Raw genomic sequence first — 26877 nt, forward strand, 5'->3', positions numbered from 1 at the left:
AAATGTTATTCAACTCTCCAGATGGTGGTTACCTATTTCAACCATAGTTTTGCATCAGTGGATTCATCAAAAAGATTTTGTTCTTATTCCAAAGGAGGTTTGAGTTTCACTTTCAGCATACAAAACTTCATCTGAAGCAGTGGATCATTTCCAGTTAAACCAATCAGTTTGAACAACCGTAATTCAAGATTTTAATCTGCTCAATAAAACAGGCAAGGTGATCACATAGACCTGTTTACATGAAAATGTGTAAAAAAATATTGTTAGTGGCTCTTAGGACACAGGCATCTCCCAGGAGATCTAAATGTGTTCTGGAATAGTCTCACCCAGAGTGAATTTCACTTCTGAAATCATCCCAAAATTTTTGGTTTACACACACAACCCTAGCATACCTTTTCATGGAAATGGCAAGCACTATGGCTTTTTTCAATCTTAGTGGGCTCGTCTACACGAGCCCTCTCCTTCGAAGGGTGGCATGCTAAATCAGCCTGATCAGAGAATAGCAATGAAGTGCTGCTCTGTATATGCAGCACTTCATTAGCATAATTCCCACCACCCAAACTTCAAAGTTGCTAACTTTGAAGTGGCAGCAATTAGCGTAGCCGTGGGCACTTTGAAGTACCCATGCAATGTTTTGGAACGAGGGAAAATTCGAAGTTGCGCGCGTACTTCAAAGTGCATGTGGCTACAGTGCTTGCTGCTGCTTTGAAGTTAGCAACTTTGAAGTTTGCATGGTGAGAAATATACTAATAAGGTGCTGCATATTGCTGATCAGTCTGATTAGCCTGCCCCCTTTGAAGGAAGGAGCTAGTGTAAACGAGCCCAGTGAGTTTTGCTTGGGATTCTGTAACTGAATCAAGCTAAATGAAATACTCTGAACAGTGAAAAAGCTAAAGATCATATTTTCATGTAGTGCAAACTGACATAGCCCCAGTGACAGCTGTCAATCTGTCTCAAGCTTTTAGGCAAACCTAGAAAACTGTCAATAACCAGAGCTATGAAAAGCAGGGGTTGATAGATCACTTTTAAAACCATACTTAAATGATTAATTTGGAGGTGCTGAAAATAAGATAAATTATGCAGAGGGCTCCATCTTGTAAAACTGCTCCAGTAATCTTCATCTTGCAGCACAGAGTCTACTTGGCAAGGGAATACCAAGCAATGACTTACTGAAATCTACATTATATCAGTATACTACTCTATGGAAAAAAAAAAAAACTTTATATCTCTTGGCAGACATGACTCTCCGATACATATGTGGAAGCAGAAGAGCTGACAGAATTGCCAGGCCCATGGGCACGGTGTCAGTTTGGGGTGGGGATGGGGGGTAGACTGTGCTATAAAATGGAGCCGTGCCTAGAGCAGAAGGAGCAAGGCTGCGGGCAGCCAGCCCTCACCACTGCCAGGACCCTAACACACCCTCACCCCAACTCTTAGGGCTGCCCAAAGCATGTCACCCAGAGCTCCAGCAGTAATGTAATGGGTCGGGGGCTCTGGCCATAGTAGCAGCAGTAGAGGCTATGGGCCCCGGCCATTTTGAACCACCAGTCCCTAGTGGAATTGGAATTACATATATCTACACACACACACACACCCCAATGGCATCCATGAGAATGCGATGTGGTATAACTCTTTCTGGTCAAAGAAGCCACTTGTTTTTGTGCACAATTTTTCAGTTTGTTTTGATTTTCAGGCTGAGATTCATTCTGCATTCCACCCTCCACACCTTCCTCTTACATCTGTGCACAGGAAAAAATAATGAGGGAGAAAGTGAGGTCGTCATTAAACTATTCCCGCCCCCTTTACCACTGGGGGAAAAGGAGAATGGGGATGGGGACAAAAAACCAAAGAGAAAAAAATTAAGGATTTAATTGTATTGTTTGGGGATTTTTTTTTTGTTTTGTTTCATAATGCCACCAGTTGCCATAACAGAGGTTAAGAATCACTAATGCCTTAAGATTCTGATAGATAATCCATTATCACTGAATCAAACAAACAGACTGTTTGATTCACTTGGAAGCCTGCTGTATCCACACCAGGAATAGGCTGGTCAGATGGCCAGAAGTGCTCACAGCTGACAAGGCAGGACACTCGCCTGTACTGATAACCAATACCAATTTCAGTATTTTTAAAGTTTCCTTCTGCACCTATAGACACCTACACAGCTTTAAAATCTAGCCTCTTATGTTGTTCCATTACTCTCCGCACTACCCTTCACAAGCATTAATTGCCAGACTGCTGCTGTAATACTCATCAGCAAGACATTTCAGAGACCACAACAAACTTTGAAATGTGATGCTGAGGGTTGCTGGTGCCAGCAGTTAACATTATTGGGCATGAAAATAAAATGAATACTAATTTATATTTCTCAGTTTCACACAATAACTTTCTGGATTTCATTCATCTGGGAAAATACAGTACACAGTTCTGTGTTCTGGCTCTTACTCAATAGCATAGTACTGCAACATGTGGTCTGAAAAGGCTGCGAAAGCTGATCTTCTGAAGTATGAAAAACAATTTTATTAACGTTGATTTCTGTAAAACGTTATAAATTATAGTCTAAATAATCTGAAATGTTATGTAAATGCCAAAATCTCAAACGACTATGTAAGTACTGCATATACAAAATGGGGGTTCTCACCCCTTTCAATCCAATGAAATTCATATGTATATTTCTATGATATTTTAAAGGGAAAGATTGAAAACTATGGATTTTACTACACTATCAGAAGAGCCACTCATTCCATATATCTAAAACCAGTCAGCAAAACACCATTTTGAATGTAAACAGTAATGAATAAAAATCTAAAGACTTTTAAACAGTTTGTTCAATCTACAGCTTTCAAATGTTCAAAAATTACTTTTCTTTATGGGGGGAATCAATTTTAAATTTTATTTTTTTAAATCAGCTGCCACAAGACAGAGAACGTGCAGATAAGGACCCACCGCAAGCATCCTGGATGATGTCAGAATATCCGTGATTTTGAACATATGTGTGGAGGCTGATTTCGGTGCCTCTCAAGCATAAATTACAACACTACAAAAAAAAATCCACTTGATGTTAACATGAGGGCTCAATTTGGCTGGACATCATCTTCCTGTTCACATTTAAAACTAATTAGAAAAATTATAAAATAGGATATTGTCTTACCTAGAAGATGATGATTTCATAATAAGTACACCTCCCAATCAAAAGACATTACCATACTTAACTTTTGTCCTATTGTTCTCTCTCTTTTCCTATTCTTCTATCTTTATGCTTTAGTTTATTCATCAGAGAGCTCCTTTTATGAGGGATTTCTCACAATGCATGCACACAGACACCATCTTATTATATCTAATAAAGAGAGTTGTGTTGAAACTGTGTATCTCTGGTGTCATTTTGAGTTCCTGAAATACAGAGCCTGTAGCTTACTCATGAGAAGATACTCTCAGCTGCCTTGGTCATTCTAGAAAGCTCACCATGAGGTCAGAAGTGACCACATTCTGAATGAAGTAAAAGGCTGTTTTGTCAGAAGCATAATAGTGCACATTGCTAGGAAACAGCAATCCACAGACCAGAAGGAAGCAAACAAAAGGAACTGAGTACACAAAAGCATATCCCAAAGTAAATCAGTTAAATTGGGGGCGGGGAGGGGGGAAGAAATCATTAAAAATAAAATCCAGTCATGACAAACTACTTCCACCTTTAATTGGGAAACTCGTTGAGAACTGAAGGAGATGAGAACTGTGCTGCACCCTCTATATAAAAACCACATACAACTTTGGAGCAGGAAAGAAAGAACATAAAAGTAACCATTTTACTGCATGCAGTGGGAGGCGGCAGCTCCGGAACTTTATAGTATTCCTACAGCAGCCAGCTGAAGATGCCCCCACACTGGATGACAGCTTAACAATGCTCAGAAACTGCTGTAACTGTCTTTTTAGTTTTTAATAATGTATTTGAATACTAGTTATTTTCTTCCCCTCTCCCTCACTTACAGGAGAGAGGAGATAAAGACCTGACCATACATGCCAACAATAGATGCATCGGAACCATCAGGATGTAAATTCACAAGAAGTGGGCATCAAGGGGCATACTGGCACAGCACCGAGACTGATTTGAAAGTCTTATATGGGAACTACAAGCAAAAGCCAACTCTGTCAATGGCAAAACACTGAGCTCCAGTGAGTTTAAGGGCTAATAAGCTCTGACCGGCACAGATTAAACAGAAAGCAGTCTGATCATGCCCCAGGTCTGGCACCAAGGACATTGTTTACGCATTTATCAGAAGGGATTTTAAGAATGACGAAGCTGCAGCCTGCGCACCGGAAGATACTCTTGGCTGCCTGAAATTGCAATTACTTGTTTCATCTTATTTGTGAACAGGATGATCCACTTTGAATAAAAATGGGAGAGCTTTGTCTCACCTGAAAATTGGTCCTTTTTATATGGATTTTCCATGCAGGAAGTATTATTCTCATGGGCTTCTAGAGAAATCAATGTGCTGGGGGCGGGGTTTGTTTTATTATGATGGATGAGAGTTAGGGCTTTACATCATGGAAAGATTCACATGCATTTAACTTTAGTTACACTGTAGTCAAGGGGACTACTCACGCATAAAGGTCCTACAAGAAGCCTATATACTTAAGTGTTCGAACCCATAGTCCCAGAAGACTACATGCAAAGCTAAGATTATTCTATGCAATTGACTTAATATACAGAAGAGGTAAAGACATCTCATTCTTACTCACACTGAGATCACTAATGGGATGTAACAAGCAATAAGGTAAGGAGAAAGAAATAGCAGGTTCCAATGAAAAAATATTTAGCAACAATTTAGAGCAGTATATGGAAGCTTATAAGACTTATTGCACTGGTGAAGCCACATCTGGAATACTGTGTCCAGTTTTGGGCCCCCCAGTCTAAAAAGGATGTGGATTTGCTGGAGCAGGTTCAGCGAAGGGCAACAAAAATGATTAAGGGTCTGGAGCACAAGACCTATGAGGATAGGCTGAGGGATTTGGGCTTGTTTAGTTTACAGAAGAGAAGACTTACAGGTGATTTAATAGCAGCCTTCAACTTCCTGAAGGGGAGCTCGAAAAAGGAGGGTGAGAAACTGTTCTCAGTGGTGTCAGATGGCAGAACAAGGAGTAATGGTCTGAAGTTGAAGAGGGAGAGGTGCAGGTTAGATATTACGAAAAACTACTTCATCAGGCAGGTGGTGAAGCATTGGAATGCGTTGCCTAGAGAGGTGGTGGATTCTCCATCCCTTGAGGTTTTTAAGTCCCAGCTGGACAAAGTCCTGGCTGAGATGACTTAGTGGGGGTTGATCCTGCTTGAAACAGGGGGCTGGACTAGATGACCTCCTGAGGTCCCTTCCAGCCCTGTGATTCTGTGAAGTTTGGATGATTTAGATATGTGACACTAAAGGAAGAGGTTTTTAAACAAGATATTTCATTACCTGGAAGATCAATTTATCCAGGTGACAGCCAGTCAGGCTCTTGAATAGGACTCTTGATTCTCTTTGCCCAGGAGGTAGCAAGAGATCTGGTCAATGATGTGCAGATGTCTTGTGTATATGATTTTATGAGAAGAGAAAAGCTTCTTTTAAAATATAAGCTTGACCCACTGGGGAAAAATGGTTACTTACCATGTGGCTGTTCTTCAAGATGTGTTGCTTATGTCCATTCTATGGTAGGTACTTTGGAGAATGCTATCCAGGAGATCAGGTCCAACACAGCTCAGAAGCTGGCCTCCAGTAAATAGGCCTTGGCTTGAGTTGAGTCAAGCCCACTGAATTTTATTCTCTGAACCAGGACTAAAGTTGACTTCTGCTTATCAATAGTCCATGCACCTGAAAGCTGGCCTTTACTGTGCTGATGTTCTGCTAGAACTGAGCCTCCAAGTGGACTTTTACCAACCAGCTACCAAAGTACAGGCAGGCGTGGATGCCTCAATATCTCAGGAAAGCTGCCACTGCCACTGTACATTTTTTGTCAAAATGTGTGAGCTGCCAATACGCTGAAGGGAAATGTGGTAAATTGGTAGTGGTGTTGACCCACTCCAAACCTCATTCCTGGAAAAAGATGCTGCAGCTATGATGTCAATTAATTAGACTGTCTGTAGACTCCTTTAGTTCCTTGACTTCTAACCCCACGTTTGTGGTGACCCTCTTCAGGCCCTGAAATCACCTCTTGGGAGTTGGTTACTAGGTCTTGTAACCACCTCATCCAGGATAACAAGGAAGAAACCTACACCGGAGGAATGGCTGCCTCCTCTTCTTCCATCTGTACCACATCCACAGGGGCATTCCTGGAACATCTGTAGCAGGGTCATCACTGAAGTAAGGGTCTGGCTCTAGACAGGATAGAGCAGTGGCTCACCTCAGATAACACTGAGTATGAGCAGATGGAAAGGGGGTCCTGTAGTGGGAGGAAAACCGATGGGTTCCACCATTACCAATGGCCATGTTGCAGCCAAACGGTTGTACCAAAATTCAGTGCATAGGCTGGGCACAGATATGACTTAAGTGAAGGATTCCTTTCACACTCCAAATAGGATTCTTCCGTGAAGAAGACTGTTGGCACTGTACCCACTTCCCTTTACAGGCAACGCCAGGGAAATAACCAACGATGGGGCAGAGATAGCTGAAACAGGACCATGGAGAGCTTCCTCCTCAATGGTGCCACCATTGCCACAATGGAGTTCATTTCCGCTTGACCTCTCCTATTTCCAGTTACTTTGGTTATCAGGGTTCTTGAAGGGTCACTGGTATCAGGAAGGACATCGGGCCCTTTGCAGCTTGGAAAGACTCCTGAGTTTAAGAGGGCACATGCAAGGTCCCACAACCACTCTCAGGAGTCAGAGGTGGGTCCCAGGTCTCACTGCCACTCCCTGCTTCTTTCTCCAGTGCTGAAGAGGATGACCTCTCCTGGTGCGCTGTCTCCCATGCTTCTTCCTGGGTACGTGTAATGGGATGGAGAACATTGCTGGCAAGGAAATGGTGCCTATGGAGCACTCCATAGAAAAGCCTAAGTACTGGATGCTTATTTAGAGTGGCTCCGCTGTGAGACTGCTCTGAGGGTTGCCTCCATGAATAAGGACTTCTGAAGACCATCTCTACCTTTCTGAGTGAGGTTTGATGCCCCTGAAGATCTGGCACTTCCCCAAAGCCTTTCAGGCAGCCAGTGTGCATCACTCACTAGCATCAGCTTCCTATGGCTTAAACCGTACGGCTAAATATTCCAAGCATTATGTTCGGTAAAAAATATTTTCCATGTTGTTCTGTTGATTCAAGCTATGGAATCATTCCTGTATTTAACAAGCATCTAGATCAGGGAGTCAGCATGCTCATGGGTTTGCAGATTCAATCTTTCAGGTACCAAGTAGTCAGAAAGTGCTCAGCACTGTTGGTATGAGGACCCGACTAATGAAAAACAAATGGCCATTCAAGGAGGAATGGTTTCCAACTGGTGAGAGGACTAAGGTCTCTGAGCCTAATATAGAGCAGGTGGAATGATTCTGGTATGATTCTCCCTCATCTTTTTTTGGTACAGTGGGTGAAGAGAGAGAGGATGAAGGCAATATCCACAATCTTTCCCAAGTACTGATAAAGTCTTCACTGTAGATAGTGCTGGATCATGTTGCCTTGGATAGTAAATCGGCTGATCAGGAAGTGAAGCCGGGTGGCACAACTACTCTGCTTGAATACTTAAATCTCCTTGGCTACGTCTACATGTGAAGCCTACATCGAAATAGGCTATTTCGATGAATAACGTCTACACGTCCTCCAGGGCTGGCAACGTCGATGTTCAACTTCGACGTTGCGCAGCACAACATCGAAATAGGCGCTGCGAGGGAACGTCTACACGCCAAAGTAGCACACATCGAAATAGGGATGCCAGGCACAGCTGCAGACAGGGTCACAGGGCGGACTAGCGCTTCCAGGGCAACAGCTAGCCGCTCCCTTAAAGGGCCCCTCCCAGACACACTCAGCCTGCACAGCACGCGGTCTGAGGAGCCACAGGCACACAGACCCCGGGCGACGCAGGCATGGACCCCCAGCAGCAGAAGCAGCAACACCCAGAGGTCCACCCAGCCCTCCCAGCAGGAGCAGGGCTCGCCCTGATCCATGCCATGCGGGAGGCAGCTGAGCACCTCCTTGCTACACCAGAGGAGGAGCTGCCCCCAGGGCAACAGGGCTCAACCCCCAACCCTGCAGCACCCCGCCCCCACCCCCGCCTCACACGCCAGCAGCTGTGGAGCTACCCCACCAGCACCGACTGGTGGGAGCGGCTGGTGCTTGAGAAGTGGGACGACGACCGCTGGCTCAGGAACTTCAGGATGAGCCGGCGGACATTTATGGAGCTGTGCCAGTGGCTCACCCCCGCACTCAGGCACCAGAACACCGCCATGCGGCCTGCCCTCCCTGTGGAGAAACAGGTCGGCATCGCTGTCTGGAAGCTGGCCACTCCAGACAGCGACCGATCCGTGGGACAGCAGTTTGGTGTCGGCAAGGCCACCGTCAGGGCTGTCCTCATGGAGGTAAGAGAACCCACGGGGGGAGGGCAGGGCCACGCACACCCTGCTCACCCCTCATTGGTGCTGTCTCATGTGCTTTCCCTGCAGGTTGTGCGTGCCATCAATGCCATGCTCCTGCACAGGCTCGTGAGGCTGGGGGACCCAGATGCCACCATCGTGGCCTTTGCCACCCTGGGCTTCCCCAATTCCTTCGGGGCTCTGGATGGGACTCACATCCCCATCCGCGCCCTGCATCACAGGGGAGGACGCTACATCAATCGCAAGGGCTACCATTCTGTGGTCCTCCAGGCCTTGGTGGACAGCCGGGGCCGTTTCCAGGACATTTATGCGGGCTGGCCTGGCAGCACCCACGACGCCCGGGTTTTCCGGAACTCGGGACTGTGCCGCCGGCTGGAGGCGGGGACCTACATCCCCCAGCGGGAGATCCCTCTGGGGGACACCACCATGCCCCTCTGCGTCATCGCAGATGCGGCATACCCCCTCCGGCCCTGGCTCATGCACCCGTACACAGGCCATCTCTCCGCTAGCCAGGAGCGCTTCAACCAGCGCCTGAATCACGCACGCCAGGTGGTGGAGCGCTCATTTGGCCACCTGAAAGGACGCTGGAGATGTCTCCTGACCCGCCTGGATGTGGGCCCCAACAACATCCCCCTGATTGTGGGTGCCTGCTGCGCCCTGCACAATTTAGTGGAGAGCAAGGGGGAGGCCTTTTTCCAGGGCTGGGCTGCGGAGGCCGGCAGGGCCGATGTGCAGCCACCCGCTGCCCCCAGTCAGCAGGTGGACCCCGAAGGGACCCGGGTCCGGGAGGCCCTGCGGGCCCACTTCAATGATGAGGCCGCGGGGTGAACTCTGCCAGGCCCCCCACTGCCCACCCCTTCCTCCACCACACTCCCTGCCCCAACGCCCACACCATGGAGCACCCAACCGCACCCCCCTCCCACTTTTCCTGGACAAATGACAGCACGCACTTGTGGCTGAACTTAAACTGCTTTTTCTTTTAGAACTTTTTTTTTTTTTTTTTTTTTTTAACTATAAGTAAAACAAGAACAAACTATATACAACGTGTGGAAGCAAAGTAATATGTACAAATAAAACAATAGTAATAAAAAAGTTTGTTCACTAATAAAAAGAAAACCAGGGATGATAAAGGGGAGAACTATTTACATGGGGGAGACGGGGCAAACGGGGGGCACAAATTAATAAGTCCCAACTATATACAAGGGGGGGGGCCATGTCCCGGGCCCCTCGCCCCTAAAGTCTGGCACTGGGCGTGGGCGGCCAGGAGCCCTGCCACGGCCACAGCCCTGTCCGGGGCTGGCTGGGGGCGGGGCGGACCGGAAGATATGCCCGGCGAGTCTCAGCTGGCTCCAGGGGTCCCTCGGCGCTCCGGCCCTCGGTGGTGGGGCAACGGTGGACGGGACGGCGACGGCGACGTGCGGAGCAGCTAGTGGTGCGGCGGGTGGAGCAGGCAGGGCGGGCGCTGCAGCGCCCGGCGCGGCATGGGGGGCCAGGTAGTCCACCAGGTGGTTGAAAGTCTCCATGTAGGCCCCCCATGCCTCTTGGCGCTAGGCCAGCGCCTGCTCCTGCAGGTGCAGGTGGCGTTGCTCCACCTGCAGGTGCTGCTCCGCGACCTCCAGCTGCCGATGGTGGATGGCCAGCAGCTGGGGGTCCGTCGCCGTCAGCTGGTGGTGGCGCGGGGTCCGCCGTCTAGCCCGCCGTGGGGCCGGTCGGTCCTCGGCCGAGGGGCTTACCTGGAGCGATGGCCCCGGAGGGGTCTCCGGGACCACTGATGCCTCGCCGGCACTCTCTTCTGGTCCTTCCGATGGTGCAGGTGCGGGACACAGGAGAGGAGCGGGGGAAGAAGAATGGAGACAGGTGTTAGTGTGGGCCCCGAGCCGTGGCCTTTGTCCCCCCAGCCCTGTGCTGCAGGTTCCCCATCCCCATCCCCGGGAGATGCTGCTGTGATGGATGGGGTTCAGGGGTCCCCCTGCACTGCACCCCGTCCCCTGGTGGGAGCGACTCTCACTTCACTACGCAGGGTCTGACAGGAGAGGTTTCTTAGGCCACAGATGCCCAGTTTCTCCCAGGAGTGACAGCACCAGCTGTCGGAATAGACAGTCCTTCCAACCCGTCCTGGGGAGAAGACCCCAAGGGGTGCCCCTCTGGGATGCAGCTTTCCCCCTCCTCAGGCTGGCTGCCTTCCAGCTCTCCCTTCCCCTAGCCTCTATCTGTGGCCCCCGCCCTCCCCCCCCCAATTCAAAGCCAGCTCGGCTCCTCCCTCCTCTTTGTTCAGGGCAGAGGTGTCACATGCCAGCTGTAGCCTCACGATCATCCTTTGCCCCTGGGAGCTATTCGGTTCTTGTTGCTCATATCTAGCCTGAGTCTCCCTTTTGCACTCCCCCCCACTCCATCACATGCTGCTGCTGCTGCTGCTGCGGGGTGTCCCACCCCGCCCTCCTGGGGGCCCCTCGAGGTTCCGCTCCCCACTACCCCGGGGATGGGGCATGGCACTGTCGTGCGGGGTGGGGGGGACAGGGACTGATGCACTGCTGTGAGGGACATGGCCCTGCTATCCTTGGGGCCATGGCTATGTGAGCATGTGGGGGGCCCTGGACACATATCTATTACCCCTCGCCCCTCAAGCCCAGGGGTGTACACCAGAGGGGGGTACATACCTGTCAGTCCACTCCCACGGTCCGGAGATCCCCAGGGGGGCAGAGGCCCGGCTGCTGCTCCGGGATGACAGGAGGAGAATCTGCAGCCCGGATTCTGCGGAGGAGGAGCCCCCCTCCTCCTCCTCCTCCCGCGATGGCCCGGGGGTGGCCCCCGGGGTGCGGGGCTTACCTCCGGGGCGGACTCCAGCTGAAGGGCCTGCTGGGGCTCGTCGGCCGAAGTATCAAGGGTGGCCGGAGGGGAGGAGGTGTGCCGGGGGCCCAGGATGTCCCTGAGCTCCCTGTAAAAGGGGCAAGTGACGGGGGCAGCCCCAGATCAGCCGGCCGCATCCCGGGCCCGGGAGTAACCCTGCCGCAGCTCCTTCACCTTACTCCTAACGTGATCAGGAGTGCGGGCAGGGTGACCCCGGGCAGCCAGGCCATCGGCCAGCCGAGCGAACGCATCCGCGTTCCGCCTCTTGCTCCCCATTACCTGGAGCACCTCCTCCTCGCTCCAGAGCCCCAGAAGGTCCCGCAGCTCGGCCTCCGTCCAGGAGGGGCCCTGCTGCCGCTTGCCAGCCTGGCTGCCTGCCTGGCTGGGCTGGCTGCCCTGGCTCCCCTTGGGGGGGGTCCCCTGGGGGCGCTGCCAGGCGGCCATTGAGGGTCCTGTGGCTGCTGAGGGACGTGCAGGCTGGCCACGTGTCTGGGCTGCTGCCTGCACGTTCCCTCAGCTTCCTGCACAGGAAGGGAGGGGGAGGGGACCTTTAAGGGGCCACTCCACGCGGCCACCATTGAGCTGAGGGGCTGCAGAAAGCGCCTCTCAACCCCTCAGCTGATGGCCGCCATGGAGGACCCCGCAATTTCGACGTTGCGGGACGCGCGACGACTACACGGTCCCTACTTCAACGTTGAAGTAGGGCGCTATTCCTATCCCCTCATGGGGTTAGTGACTTCGACGTCTCGCCGCCTAACGTCTAAGTTAACTTCGAAATAGCGCCCGACGCGTGTAGCTGTGACGGGCGCTATTTTGAAGTTAGTGCCGCTACTTCGAAGTAGCGTGCACGTGTAGACACGGCTCTTGGGTGTCATTTTCCTAGATAGCTACATTATGCTGCTCTGGAGACAGAAGAATCCTCATCATTTCATACCTGATTTTGGACCTCTTTCTCCCCATCACTGGCAAAATACTCAAACTGGAAGGGACCTCAAGAGGTCAAAACCCAGTCCCCTGCACTCCTGCAGGATCAAGCATCATCTAAGATCATCCCTGACAGATGTTTGCCTAACTTGCTCTTAAATATCTCCAATGATGGAGATTACTACACAACCTATCCAGGCAATTTATTCCAGTGCTTAATCACCCTGACAGTTAAGAAGCTTTTTCTAAAGTCCACTCTAAACCTCCCATACTGCAACTTAAGCCCACTGCTTCTTGTCACGTCATCAGGGGCTAAGGAGAATAATTTTTCTCCCTCCTCCACGTAATACTCTTTAGTAACTGAAAGCAGTTACATCCCCTCTCAATCTTATTTTTTCCAAACTAAACAACCCCATTTCTTTCAGTCTTCCCTCACAGGTCATGTTTTCTAGCCCTTTAATCATTTTTGTTGCTCTTCTTTCTATCTCCTCCAACTTCTCCAAATCTTTCCTGACATGTGTCCATAGGATGTGATTTCAGTTTTCTTGTATTCCAAGAGAAGGATTAGAATTGAGATGCAAAAAGCAAGGGCTTAATACAGGGTACAAGGGACAATACGGATTCCTCCTTGGCCTTTTGGGCTATAAGGTTTGGGCTGGATAGCCCATACAAGTTCTCCCATTACTCAGAGAAGCTAATTTATCTGAATGGTCACTGAATAAAATCACCAAAATAATGAAAACCATGGGTTTTCTTCCCATTCAAGACATACTAGTACACTTATCATATGGTTGGAGACTGCAGACAGTACACATGAGAGGCCAAAGGGTAAAGAGGCTCGTTAACAATGGCCCAGAACATAAGAAAAACAGAAGTTTGATTAGATGTATTTACAACAACATGAGATAACTCTCCTTCATATCAATGGAGCACAAGAACGCTATTAACAAGGCGAGAGGAAAAAAGAGTATGCCAAATGGGGGAAATGACAGTGGGAGAAATTGGCATTTCAAGATCATTGAAGGAAATTATAAAAAAATGGAAACGCAAAAAGGAACACTTGTGGGAGGTGGGAGAATCTGTTTCAAGACTGTTGGCAGGTCATTGTAACTAATTTCAAATAATCCTTCATAGATTGTAAGGGATAGAGATGGCTTAACTCCAGAATCCTGTGGTGCATTACACTCAGGTGAGCACTAGCTTTTAGAAATTCTCAAGAATCCATAGTACTTGGTAAAGAAAACTTCAATAGAAAATTACACCCAGAGCCATCCAACTGTTCTTCACAAGCTGTGTGGGTTACAGGCTCATGTATTTTTCATAACCACAAAACAGCTTGTGAATGTCAGACTTTACCATCACACTCCTGAGCCTAAGTTTTAAATAGATTTTTTAAACAGGATATTAGACTTCAATATGAGATTATCCTTGAGGGAAAAATATTACGTTCACAGCTCCATTGTAAATTATTTAAAATCTAAAATGAAGATCGCTCTGTTTGGCTATATACTAAATCCATCCTAAGGAAAATCTAAAAGATAGTCCTTTACAACAACCCAGAGTCTAGTCTCTATTTTAGGAGAAAATATTTCCCAAATGAGATGCTGGTAAAGCTTTCACTACCAAACCATACACAGACTCAAGGGAGTTACTCGTTTGTACAGAGAACAGATCCTGTTACATGCTAAAGTTAAATAGCTCAGGATCAAACCCGAGGCACAGCTGGCTATGAGGCAGTAAGTGATATATAAACCCAGCCAAACCCATAAGCCGCCTGCGCTCTGCGCTGACCAGCCTTGAAGACCGTTGAACTAAGTGAAAGAGAATCCTGTGCCCAAACTGCAGTTGCACGTTAGCTCCCCAATCCCCCCAATACCTCATCCTATGGATATCCCCCTCCATGTTCCGATACAGGTGCACAAATTCCTGACTGTTGAGGTCAAGGAAGACCCACTATTCAGCTCCTGCAAGGGAGCTCCGCCATCTTCTTAGGTGTTTCTTTTCATTTCCTTTCCCAAATATTAAAAGGTACTTAGGAAGGTCTTTTTATCAAAAATCATCTCACCCTGTCCCATTTCAGAACTACCATCTAGGCCAAACCTCATATTCAGCTAGGAAGGGACATCTCCCAAACTAAGCTCTGAAGTTCCCCAGTCACCACACCTGGATACCAGGAAGGATGGGACGGAGCGACTGCAAAATTGCACCACATCCACTTGGATGGGAGAAGTAGGAAAGGGTTCGTGTTGCATTTAGCATCAACAGCAGCTGAAGGTTCCTTGCCCTAAATAACTTGAGCCAAGCCTACAGCCCTTGGCAACCATCCACAGCTCTATCTTCATGTGATTTATCTGCATTTCTTTTTAGAAAAACAAAATCACACAATTGTATGAACATAAAATGGAAAGCTATCCTGTTAGATGAGATTAACATTCAGAAAAAGCCTTAACACATTTTAAATACAGCTGATTCTGCTTATTAGCAACACTTCGTTTCTCAGCAAAAAGGGAATATTATTCAGCAATTGATACCAAGCAGAGGGCTGCTTTGTAAGGCAGCAGTCAGGGAAAGGAGTTCTCAGATGTGCCCTCCCTGACTGCATCCCCACAAACCTGCCTGCAGGCAGGGCAGAAGTAAGGGATGGGGCAATGTAGCTGAGATGCCAGGCCTTTGTAAAGAGAGGGGTTTGGGACTGCATGTTATGATTCCTGGAGATTGTCAGGAGGGCTAACACATAGCTTAGCCAACGCCATTTGAAACAAACGAATAGACTATCACAATCAGAATACTTTCCATTTATACGATGCAAGAAAAAATTAGTATTTTGATACTAATTTTATCTACAAAGTAAATAATATGCAGCAATAAAGTGGGTGAGGTAATATCTTTTACGGGACCATCTTCTGTTGGCGAGGGAGTAGTTTATACTGACTTTGAGCTCTTACACATTACCTCACTCTCCTTGTCTTGCGAATATCTTGAGACTAACACGGCTACAACACTACTGCACACAAATATGCCTACATTTTGGAAATGCATTATAATTAACAAATCAATGACAGACATTATAGGTTGCCCAAGGAAAGCAAAGTGATTAGCTAAAGCTAAAAAAAGTCACCAACTAGCTCAATATGAATATACTTAAATATCCATCAGATTAAATAATAGTTTATGATAGGATAGGTTACTTATCGAATCACAGACTGGATCATAAATGTGGCTATCAAACAACAAAATAGGACACAAGTTATTTTGTTTTTTTCTTTCCAGCAGGATTATATAAAACCAAACATTGCACTATATTGTATGTTCCCAAGACTGATGATCTCACCTTCATTTTACTATCCTGGATGTTTTAAATGACCAGTGTGAACAATCTGAAATTGTGCCTCAGTTTCTAAGAAAACATCAGCGAATGGCAATTGTATTCCATACGCCACCTTGGACAGGGCATACACTGAGAATCAGCTACATGCCTCTGCTCCAAAATATGGTGAAAGTGACAGGTGGAATGGTGCCAGTGGAACAATTTAGAATACCACAACTTGCCTGACAGGCCTGTTTTCTTCTGCTGTTGAGTGGTGGCTATAAGAAAGGCTGGAGGCCTCTTATTTTCAGCATCAAGTGAGATACACCTGTCACTCTTGGCAGCCAAGGTTTTTATGTGCACCTCCACAGCTTGTCCAGAGTACTGGAATAATTAAAGGCACAGCACTAACTTGAAAAAAAAAAAATCACACCCTCTGTGAAAATGTTTATCTAGTCTAATCAGCACCTATTACTATAACTAAACAGTTTCAGAAAATAAACCCCTCTTTCCTCCAGTTCTTTGTGTTTAATGGTGTTTATTGTTTCTTTCATATAGTTATATACACTATTTGTGTGTCTTTCACCTAATTACTACAAGTGAGAGAATGCCATTTTCTAAAAGGCATTTGAATGAAAAAAAAATTCAGCAGTGAAACTTTGGGGCAGGTTCACTATTAAACTACTCTGAATTCATTTTCCAAAACAAACTACATTCATTGCAAGTTGACAGTGTCCCTTTATCTTCTGTCTGTATTAAGGCTTCAGGTTGCACAGAATCATTGGGCAATGAATTTACCTAGCTGGATACATGCATGCTTTTAACAGAGATTTGTCGTGGCCAAAGGAGAAGCAGAAGCCTGGAATACTTGAAGTCTGTCTCATGCTCTTTGGATTAATCAGTCTCCCTTGCATGGAATTTTATTCAACAAGACTGTGTTTCTACATGCACAATTTTATAACGATAGGGAGAAAGATCTACTCTAGCTGGAGCAAGCTTCCCAGAACAGACACACATGCTAGCTCCATTCAAGCTAGCATGCTAAACATAGCATGCTAAAATAAAATAGCGGGGTTGGCCGAAACACAGGAAATTACTTGGGTCAGGTCTACACTAGACCTGAAAGACGATTCTAGATATGCAATTCCAGCTACAACATTTGTATAGCTGGAACTGACATATCTAGAATCGACTTATCTGGCCATCTCCACAGAGGGATGTCGACAGGAGAAAAGCTCCTGTTGACCTTCCATACTCTTGTGATATTAAGGGGTACGGGGTCGATTGACAACCCCTGATGGTTCAATTTCACCCTTCCCATCTAGGTGTACGAAATCTAACCCTGGAAGACTGACCCGGACTGGGCTGATTTACCAGTAAGTATAGGCATACCTTGGGGCTAGCCAAAATCTGCATCCTGAGCATGTATGCAAATGGCTAGCCTGTGCCACCATGGTCAAGCTGCAATTTTTAGTGCTGTCTACCTGCACTGCAAAGCAAGCTCCCAGCTACTGTGTAGAAATACTCCAGGTTTGAAGTACATCACCATGGTTTACATAATGGGTTTGCACCTGTCAGATGATTTTAAATTCTGAACTTGAAAGCAAACAAAAATAGTTCATGCAACAACTTCTCACTTTGAGTTAGATAGCTAATTAACAACCTAGAGCTTCTATGCAGTTGTGGAGAGGTGCAACATTAATTTAAATGACCCAAGGTGCTTAGACAGCCTTCCAGTTGCAGCAGAAAAGGAGTGGGATGGGCATTTTTGCCTAAATCAAGTGACCCAGCATACAGCTGCACAATTCTTGGCAAGGCAAAAAGTGGAAGTTTTATTAAACAAACAAAGATACTTCTTATCTGTCAAAGAATCAGTTCCTAAATGGAGGTTTAGTGGAAAAAAAGAAAAACTAGAATTGAAACAGAATTATAGTGATCACCACCTAGAGGACATAAATTTGGAAAGGTGCTTTTGATGACTGAAATATCAACTCAGATCGGTGTAATCTACATGCCAGAATTAGTTACAGTTCCAACAAGATATAATTTGACAATAAGGAATCTGCTAGTGACTATGACTAAAAATACTAGGAATAAGTAGCAGCAGACGTGATAATGGACATCTGCTGAACAGGAGGAGGAGAAAAAAAAACAAGACAAAAAGCCCAGATCAACTCACATTACTCAAAATCACCAACCCCAGAAGGGAATATAACCATGCAGATGTGTATGTTGGGTAACAAACCAGGTAAACACACATCAGAATGTTCCCAAATTGCTCAAAATTTTCATGAACACAAGCCAAAGAAACTATTCTAGTTCTACTGAGATGCAAGAAGTGTTTAAGAATTCACTTTTTTTTTTTAAATCATCTCCCACCAATCCCCTGTCCACTCCAGAGAGAAACAGCCTTAATCCCAAGACAGTACAGACTAGGCACTGGAGTACAGAACTCTGGACAAGCGAACAGCCTTACCTTGAGCTGTTTTGTTGACAATCACAATGCACTCTTTCTGGGTCAAGTCCTATTTGCATTTAGGTTTCCACATGTCCCTGAGTATTATGCCCCAACTGTGGGGCAGGCAGCCCTTGCAGGGCATACCTTTGTTTGGGTCAGGATGGGAAGTATATGTATCCACAGAAGTGCTGAATTCAGGGTACGGTTGGGACAATGGGATCCTCCACCACAGACCGCCTGGACTGTGCCTCAGTGGCAGCTCTAAATCTCCACATGACTTGTTGTCCAAGCTATGTATCTAGGCCTGCATGGGATGGAAAGTCGCTCCAGCTTGGTCATCATTGTGGCACTGGGGTTTGCCAATCAGGACCAAATGCGGCTCAAGTCCAAGCAGAGTGCCTACAGTTATCTTGAAACCCTCCACTCACATTCTTGTTAATTCAAGTTGCAGCCATTGTAACAAGCTACTTCTACATTGTGAGGGGTGTTCTGGAGTAGTCCATGGGCAGAAAGAACAGGAGTGATTGGAAGCTGAACAGAAGTAGTGCAATACGAAATTGGTTCACAAACACAGACATATCAAGTGTATTTGAGTTCAGAAAAGAGGATTGTGGAAGCTAAGAAATCAAGTATTTGATGCTAAAAATCCTTACATATGCACTTCACTCATTAGTAGTTTCACTGATATTTGAAAGACCTCTATAACATTAAGAACATATGTGGACATGCTTGCAGGATTGGGACCCTAGTTAGTAAAGAATAAATGTAGAAAACATTGAAATCCACCCATTTGAAAAGAGTCTGTGGCATACCAAGAAACAACATACAGTAAATAAAGTACAGTACATTACAGGCCTTCTGAAAAAGAAGAAGCCACAAGTGTAATTTCATGTAAGGATGATCAAAAATATGGAAACTTTTATACAGAATCTACCTCTCTTAACCAGAATTCTGTTATCTGGCAACATCCCTCGTCCGGCAGCCAGCAGGTCCCAACAGCCTACACCTTCAGTCAGCCACTAGCTGCCGGAACCCACAGGTGGCATAGAGCCAGGTCCAATGGTGGTCAGGGCAGACAGTGACTGCTAGGACCCACAGACAGTCAGGAGCTGGGACCTGGCTGCCAGGAGCTGGGACCTGGCTGCCAGGAGCTGGGACCTGGCTGCCAGGACCTGCAGTCAGCGAGGAGCAGGCTCGGGGCTGGTGGACGATGGCTTTCTCCATTTTGGAGGCTGCCAAGTAATAATGAGCACAATTAGCTAACTATCTGCAGGTAGATCTAAAAGGCAGCGGAAAAAGTAGACAATAGGTAGGGAAGGAGATTTTCTAAATAAAAATGGGGGCCCGGGGGAAAATACTTACTAAAGAGAAGTGGTGCCTATTAAACAATGGAACTATGTGGAACTAATGTAGAGATATTAACCTTTTTATAACTTTTTAAGAAAACGGGAACCTCTTTTCCAAGTCTCTCTCTAGCAAGAAAAATCAAGAACTAAAGTTTGAACAAGTCAGAAACACATGCCTGGCAAAGTAACTGTGCATAAAGAAGGTCTCAGAGTACTTGGAAAACACAAATGTACTAAAATCAGTATCGGTAAAATGCATCTGGAAGTAATACAGAGGGAGCTGGACAAAATGACTTGGCATTTAGAAAAATGCCATCTAATACAATTGCAGAAACAAGATTCAAACAAATTTAATAGGCAGGAAATACCTGGAAAACGATAATGCTGAAAGAAACTTAAGGTTGATAATAGCAAACAAATGAGATGCAGATTTCCAATGTGATCGGAGATAAGAAGAAAAGGTCAACGCAACTGTGATGTGCTTGAAAAGGATAATTTCACAGTTCTGATATGGTTGAATGGTAACATCAGGCACTCTGTTAACAGAAATATATTGAAAAACTGAAGGAAGTTTAAAGTATCCTAGCAACAAGAACTATTAGGAAGCCACGGGGACTAATTTCTAAAAAACAACTAAGTTACCCTTTATATTCAGCAAGTTCTTTAGATGACAATGGTAGGGAGAATACGTGGTACATATCCACAAATAGATTGCTGAAGGCTGTAAACACTCAGTATGAACAGGAATTATTTAGATACAAGGTGTGAGATGTGGAAAAAGAAATGTGAAAACATTAAGAAACAGAAAAATTAGGTTAATATTAGGCAAAGCATACTAGGAATAAGATTAGACTGGCCAGTCTCCCAAGGAAATCCCATTGCTAGTAGTTTGAAACTAGCAGACAAACAGAACAAAGCACTGTTTCCTAAAATACACAGACTATCTGGCATCAGAGAGATGAGCTACGAGCTCTCATATTGTTCTTCCATCTTTAATTTCTATGATTATAGGAGAACTGGGCATCCATAAATCCTTCAGAACAGACAAGTGACATTTACACCAAGGAAGTCATGAAGAGATGACGCAAGTTGAGGGTAGACATTCTAAGGATCAGACCTCTCTCGTACACAAACCTCTTTCTTAACATGAGAGGAGGTTTACTTAGTCCCGCAGTGTCTTAAAGCCTAGTGATGGTCCCAGTGAAGAATTCTGCCATTGTCTCCAAATCAGAGACAGGTAGGACCCTTAGGAATATGTTAGACTTTTGCATCTTGATTCATCAGACGCTGATTTTGTATATCCCATATCTCTTTTATTACCAATGTTGCTGTGTTTAAATAAACCCACCTTTTATTTTACATAATCAGACTAGTGAATGTGAAGAGCCTAAACCAGTGGTCAGCAATCTGAAGCTCTTTAAGGACGCGTTTGCAGCTCCTGGCACTGACTTCTCTGAAGCTCCAGAGGCTGTAATGGTCCTGCCCTGCCGCTGCTAAAGAATAGCGGCTATTTCCAACCTGGCTAGCTCCAGACTCTCCCTCCTCCCCCTCTCACATCTGACCAGGACAGGAGTCAGCATGGGGTGGGTCTGGCCAGAGCGGCATCAGGAGAGGCAGTGGGGGGGCCCTATTTCTGTGCTGTCTGGGCTTGAGCAGGGTTCTGCTCCAGACAAGTACAGAGCAGTTTGGGTGTCTCTTCCTCCACCTTCTCTGGTTCCTTTCCTTTCCTTTCCCCCAAAGCTGGGCTCCTCCTGAATCCCCTTCCCCTTAGCCATGCTTCTCTGTTCCCAGCAGTAGTGTGCTGACCCCTCATGCCTCTGTGTGAGCCAGGCTAGCAGCGCGTCTGCCACTGCACCTTAGCCCTGGGCTCTCTGGGCATTCTGCAGCATACTGTCCCCACCCTGCTCTGGGCACAGTGTGTGCTGGTTCTGCAAAGCAGCAATTGCCAGCTGAGCCTGCTGCCACCTGTCAGGGGGATGGTGTGGAGCAGAGAAACTCACCCTAGAAATGCCTGCAGGATATGCATGCAGAGCATCACCGTGAGTACACAAGGCAAAGCACTCTGTGTTGTCTTGTTTTATAGGACAGTGTCTCAATGACCAATCAATGGAAAGGTATTGATCACTGAAATCTCCCTAACACAATTTAAGGAGGCAGCAAGCCAGTCCCTGGTGTCAAAAAGGCTTAGACAGGAGAACTGGCCATATGGTTATGCAGCCATAACCCTGTCATCGAACAGCTCTTCATGATTTGGAGCAGCTCCAAGAAAATAAGTTCTCTTAGCTAACTCAGTCTTCTCCTGTTTGGGAAACACTACTTGATACCACTTATCACATTAACAGTAAGCATGGTTATAGAGTTATCTTTAGAGTCTTAATTCTACAAAGGTCTTTAAAAGCGTATTGTGCAGCGGCTGCCTGTGCAAAAATATCTTATTCTGACATTATGGTGGCAGACTTTGTCCTAAAATGGGTTTAAAACTTTGGCTTTACTTATTAAAGGACTGTCTCGTATTCACATGCCTTGCAGCTCTTGAAGTATTGATCTTGTAACCAATTTTGAAAAAGTGGCTCTTCTCACTATTTTGGTTGCAGATCCCTGGCCTAAAATGACCCATACAATAGTACATTAACGAAAAGGGTAAGAAATAACTAAAAAGCTTCATTCTACCTGAAAGCATTAAATGATATGATAGCAGCACAGGTTGAACCTCTCATCTGGCACCCTCAGGATGAGAGAATTTGCCAGACAAGGGAAGTCAATATTTTCTAGCACATTACCAACACTTCCAAGGCTTATTGGGCTCTTAGAAGATACTCAGGGGTCAAATAGAGCTAAATAGCAGCACACTGAGAGCCAGGACTGGTGGCTGTAAAACTTTATGGGACCACAGAAAACTTGGCCACACCCACAATAAATGGTTGTCTGGCTAACTAAAATCATGCCAGATTACAGATGATGCTGATGAGATAGTGCCAGTTTAGAGAGGTTTAACTAGTAGTGATTATAGCCATGAAGCAGACACTAGGAAGAACTCCTTGTTATGGATTGTTTTGGAACATGCAGGAGACTTCTACGACAGAGGCTGTATAACAGGATACCACAATAGAAGAGCAAATTTATTTTTTGTTATACATAGTGTCTTTTAAAATATAACCTTGCCCACAAAGTACAATCCCCTCAAGGCTCGATATCTTATCTGTTAAGTTCATGTGGGTTAAACAAAGCTCATCTTAGGAAAGAGAATTTTGACATTTCTTCACAGAAATAGAATTTTCTCAAAATTCTGATCCAGAAGACGAAGGAAAAAAAAAAAAAAAAAATCAACATTTTCAATCACTTTCTTTCCCACTAACTTTTGAAGTGTGTTCTTTGCATTCTCTTTGAATCTGTAATCATTTACTCAAAAGTCACTATTATGCATTTATCCTAATACAGTAAAAAGCCACAATTTTTCCAATAATGTGTTAAGATATCTTGTGAGACATCTATCTGTGCACTATCCGTGAAAAATATGACATTTTATTTATCTACCTACTTTCAAAATATTAGCCCACAGAGGGAAAACATGATACTGCATTGATAAACATCCCTTCACTTTTCCACATGCAGCATGGCTCTATCAGAAAACAGTAACCTTACTTTAAATGGAATATGTAAATGAATGTAAGAGCATTTTAAAGAGGCATAAATAAAGGAATAGATGGCCCAAGATTCAGGTTCAATAAAAATACAATTTTATGAAGCCTAAAACCAAAATAAATTATTCTACATTTTTTGGGAGGTTGGTTGTTTCACAGACCACAAATTTTCTTTGGAAATAAACATCACCTCGCAAAATTAGCTACTCTAATACCACAGCATTGTATTTAAAAATGAGATCCTAAAAGCCAAATTGATTAGACACGGCCCATAAACAAGTGAAACTAACCGTCTGAGAGCTGAGAAATATCAGACTAAACACAGAACAGTGAAATGTAAATTAGATTTTTAGTAGTAAGAGTAAAGGGCATTTTTGAAAAATTTATTCGTTCTAATGCAAGAGGAACATTTTAAGAAGTGTTGAATTTCAGGTACAAAAAGGTAAGAAACATTTGGTGCAGAAACTACTAGTCACGTGGATAACAGAGCCAGATGCACTTACAGAGCTGGGACTAGAATGTCGCCTGACTTTAGGAGATTCTTTCCCTGATGATGAAGTTTTGAAGTTAATGCAAGCATTGTTCTCTGAATGGACCCTCTTCACTTGACTTGTTGGTTTCTCAAATGGATCAAAACTGCTCTGTGTCCTCTGAACCCTGACTTTTTTGTCCTCGGGAATTGTATCCAGGGGTTTGATCACTGAGTCCATTCCCTGGCAGTTCCGTGTTGACATCTTTGCGACACATATCTGAAAGAAAACAAATTACATGCACTGAAGATATTTATATACCTGCAATTGGAAGAGATGAAATTTCACATGTAACAAAAACCCATTTTTTAAGAAGTAAAATTTTATATAAAAAACACAAAGACATATATAAGTATATATGCACAGAGGTGTATCAGATACGCACATATTTGGACTGCTTAAAAGATAGGAAAAAAATAGGAAGAACAAAACAGAGGAAGCAACATACAGCTTGTATAATCATGTAAAATGACAAATTCAGAATAAATATCTAAAGATTTATTTTATCTAAAATTCTGCAGTCTATTCTTTGTGAAAGTGCCAGTTCACTTCATCCTACAATCCAGTCTCTGGTCCCTACAAGGAGTATCAATTTCCATCTCTTTCAAATTAGCTGAGAGCAAACTTTAATGGTACCAGCTTACAAACACAATTTCATGTGTGTAAATACCAGGATATAATTGGTTTATTCAATACCAGTTTACAATTGTTTTATTTTTAAATATAATGCTTCTACAATATCACAACCACATGCCCTAGAGAACCAAATTAGTAAATCAATACCCAAGTATTGAAACACGAGAAATCACAGCTTGATGACACACACAAGCACAAAGATCACATTTCTCAACATTTCTTGTCACAGGGTTGAACTATTTCATAGAATCATAGAAGAGTAGGACTGGAAGGGACCTCGAGAGGCCATCGAGTCCAGCCCCCTGCCCTCATTTCACCTACATATGTGACCAGGGGTTCTGATCCTGTGAACATTCAGGCACTCCAATAGTACCACTGTGATTACAGGTTGCAAGCTCTCTCTATTTTACAATGAGTCTTGCAAAATGTTGTGGTTTTGCAAAAAGCCCAGTTCTTGTACTCATGTGAATATATGACATAGCCTTTTTTTATTTCAAGGGTAATTTTCTAGCCCTTGTGGTCAGAGAAAAGCTTGACAATGGGATCCAAATATACTTTAAATGCTCAAAAATCCAAGCAGCACAGAAAAAACAAAAAACTTGTTTTTGAAATATCTTGTGGCTTTGAAATGTTTGGAATGGTGATACTGATTTGCTATCAATGGCACTATATACTTACAGCTAAGCTAGTGTGTAAGTGTTTGGTGGGGCCTTACTTAGGATATGCTGAAAACTTGCTGAAGCACAGCAAATTGGGTGTCACAGCATGGATCAGTTTTAGAAATGTGCCTGGGCAAGGTGCCTCCCCTCACAGCTGTAAACTGTGCTATCAATTCAAAGAAACATTTTCCAGCTGCAAATCATTCTTCACAGTTCCCTTTCTGCTTTGGTTGCCTGAAATCCAATTCACTTCGATTGTTCACTAACAGTAACACTTTCATGCAGAAATAAAGGATACAATAAGAAACAAACAAATCCTACCCTGGAATATCCCAGCACTCCACCGTAAACACCAAGAACATACCCTGGTCCAAAGACTGCCTTCATACTTAAATATTAAATACACTCTACAAGGCTATCTGAACTAGCAGTGACAGGTTTAACTCTAACTAAAAAGGTACAGGGCTAATATTCCAATACAGGGATTACAAAGTTCCACATGTTATTTCTGGTTTAAAAAGACAATCAACTAAAGCTTCCCTTCTTTGAAAATTTATTGCTGGTATCAAATAGGAGCAGTGCCTATTCATCCAAACTACACACAAATGTATGGCCAGAATTTGGTTTAACAACTAAATTTTGGTATACTGCTACCACCCCAACATCTAATAAATTTGTTGATTGAGGAGTTAAGTGGGCTTCCTCTTTCAAATGTATCCCTTGTTCTCCCTGCCCCTATGCCACCCACAATCACACCCGCCGCTTTAGAAAGCACAATACTAGCTGGATAAACGGACATCAGTGATGCTGGTATGCACAACCCAGGCAGTTTCTGACACAATATGTGCACAAACTGAAGCTGAGGTTAAACAGTGATGTCAAATTTTGACTCCACTCATGATTCTCCCCCTGCGGCAAAAAACAGAATCAGAAAAGGAAAAATAATGCCCAGCTTTCAGGATAGAAAGAAAAAAAGAAGCAAATTTAAAAAAGCTTCTAAAACATGTGTCTTAATGAACTTGTTAAAGATCTGTTGTCAGCAATTAAACGTAAATATATACAGTTTAGCAGGTATTAAATAACTAATGATGCCATGATTACTCCATCTGCCTTACATGGAATTTTGTTGACACGTTACACTGAGGAACCTCCTGCCCAGTGTCAGGCTCCAGTATGGGTTAACCACACATTACCTACTGAAAATGCACTGGCAGCACAGCTGCTGCGATCGATTGCGTGTCAAGAAGTAATGGAAATGGTTTCAAATTGGACATCTCAGGGGACACGCCTTCACCTCTAGGTCACTAGTTTGAATCTAGTCTAGGTTATATCCACCCAAAGACATTACTCTCTGGTGGTCTATGCAGAATGCCCATGTCACAAAAAAATCTGCCATCAAAATTTGCTCCTAGTGGTCCCCTTTGTGGAGGCTCTAGAGCTCAGGGTATGAATGGAAATACAGATTGAAAAATACATTAAGTGCCCTTTTCCAGGAGTAGAAGCTTGGACTGTTAACTTCCTCTGCTCTGCTCGTACTGTGGATGAAAGTAGATCACTCACTAGTTCTGGCAAACATCCATTCACCGATGCTTTAAAATTTGCTACAGAAATATATTTTACGAGAACAGGTGTATTTTCTCCTTCCCATGCACACACAATCCACTCGCACACATATCAAGTGACTATTTTCTATAAAATACTGAAATCTTCTGGGATCTGAATTAACTAAGCATTTGAGAGACCTAAAGAATCTTCTCTTCACAACTTTTCATATGACAGAATTCTGCCATTTTCCAAAGCACATGGCTGTTCTATTTGAATTACTTTCCTCATTGGCAACTTAAGAAGGATTGCTTTCTATCAAACAGGTAGACTGAACCACACACACACATACACACACTCTTCCCCATCTACTGCCAGAAACTAGTGGAGAAAGGCCTAACAAGGAAAAGGTGACCATCTGTCCCATTTTCACTGGGACAGTCCC

General features: G+C 44.8%; 1 protein-coding gene across 2 annotated transcripts in view; it reads right to left on the minus strand.

Moving 5' to 3' along the window:
- The window catches only part of CDK14 (cyclin dependent kinase 14), a 555604-nt gene that overhangs the window by 385951 nt on the left and 142776 nt on the right, over nt 1-26877 (minus strand). For both annotated transcript variants that reach the window (XM_074984765.1, XM_074984766.1), the window contains one exon: nt 23569-23814. In XM_074984765.1, the coding sequence (XP_074840866.1) occupies nt 23569-23814 (246 nt within the window). The remainder of the gene's footprint in view (nt 1-23568; nt 23815-26877) is intronic.

This window comes from Carettochelys insculpta, chromosome 2 (assembly GCF_033958435.1).
Source record: "Carettochelys insculpta isolate YL-2023 chromosome 2, ASM3395843v1, whole genome shotgun sequence".
NCBI lineage: Eukaryota > Metazoa > Chordata > Testudines > Carettochelyidae > Carettochelys > Carettochelys insculpta.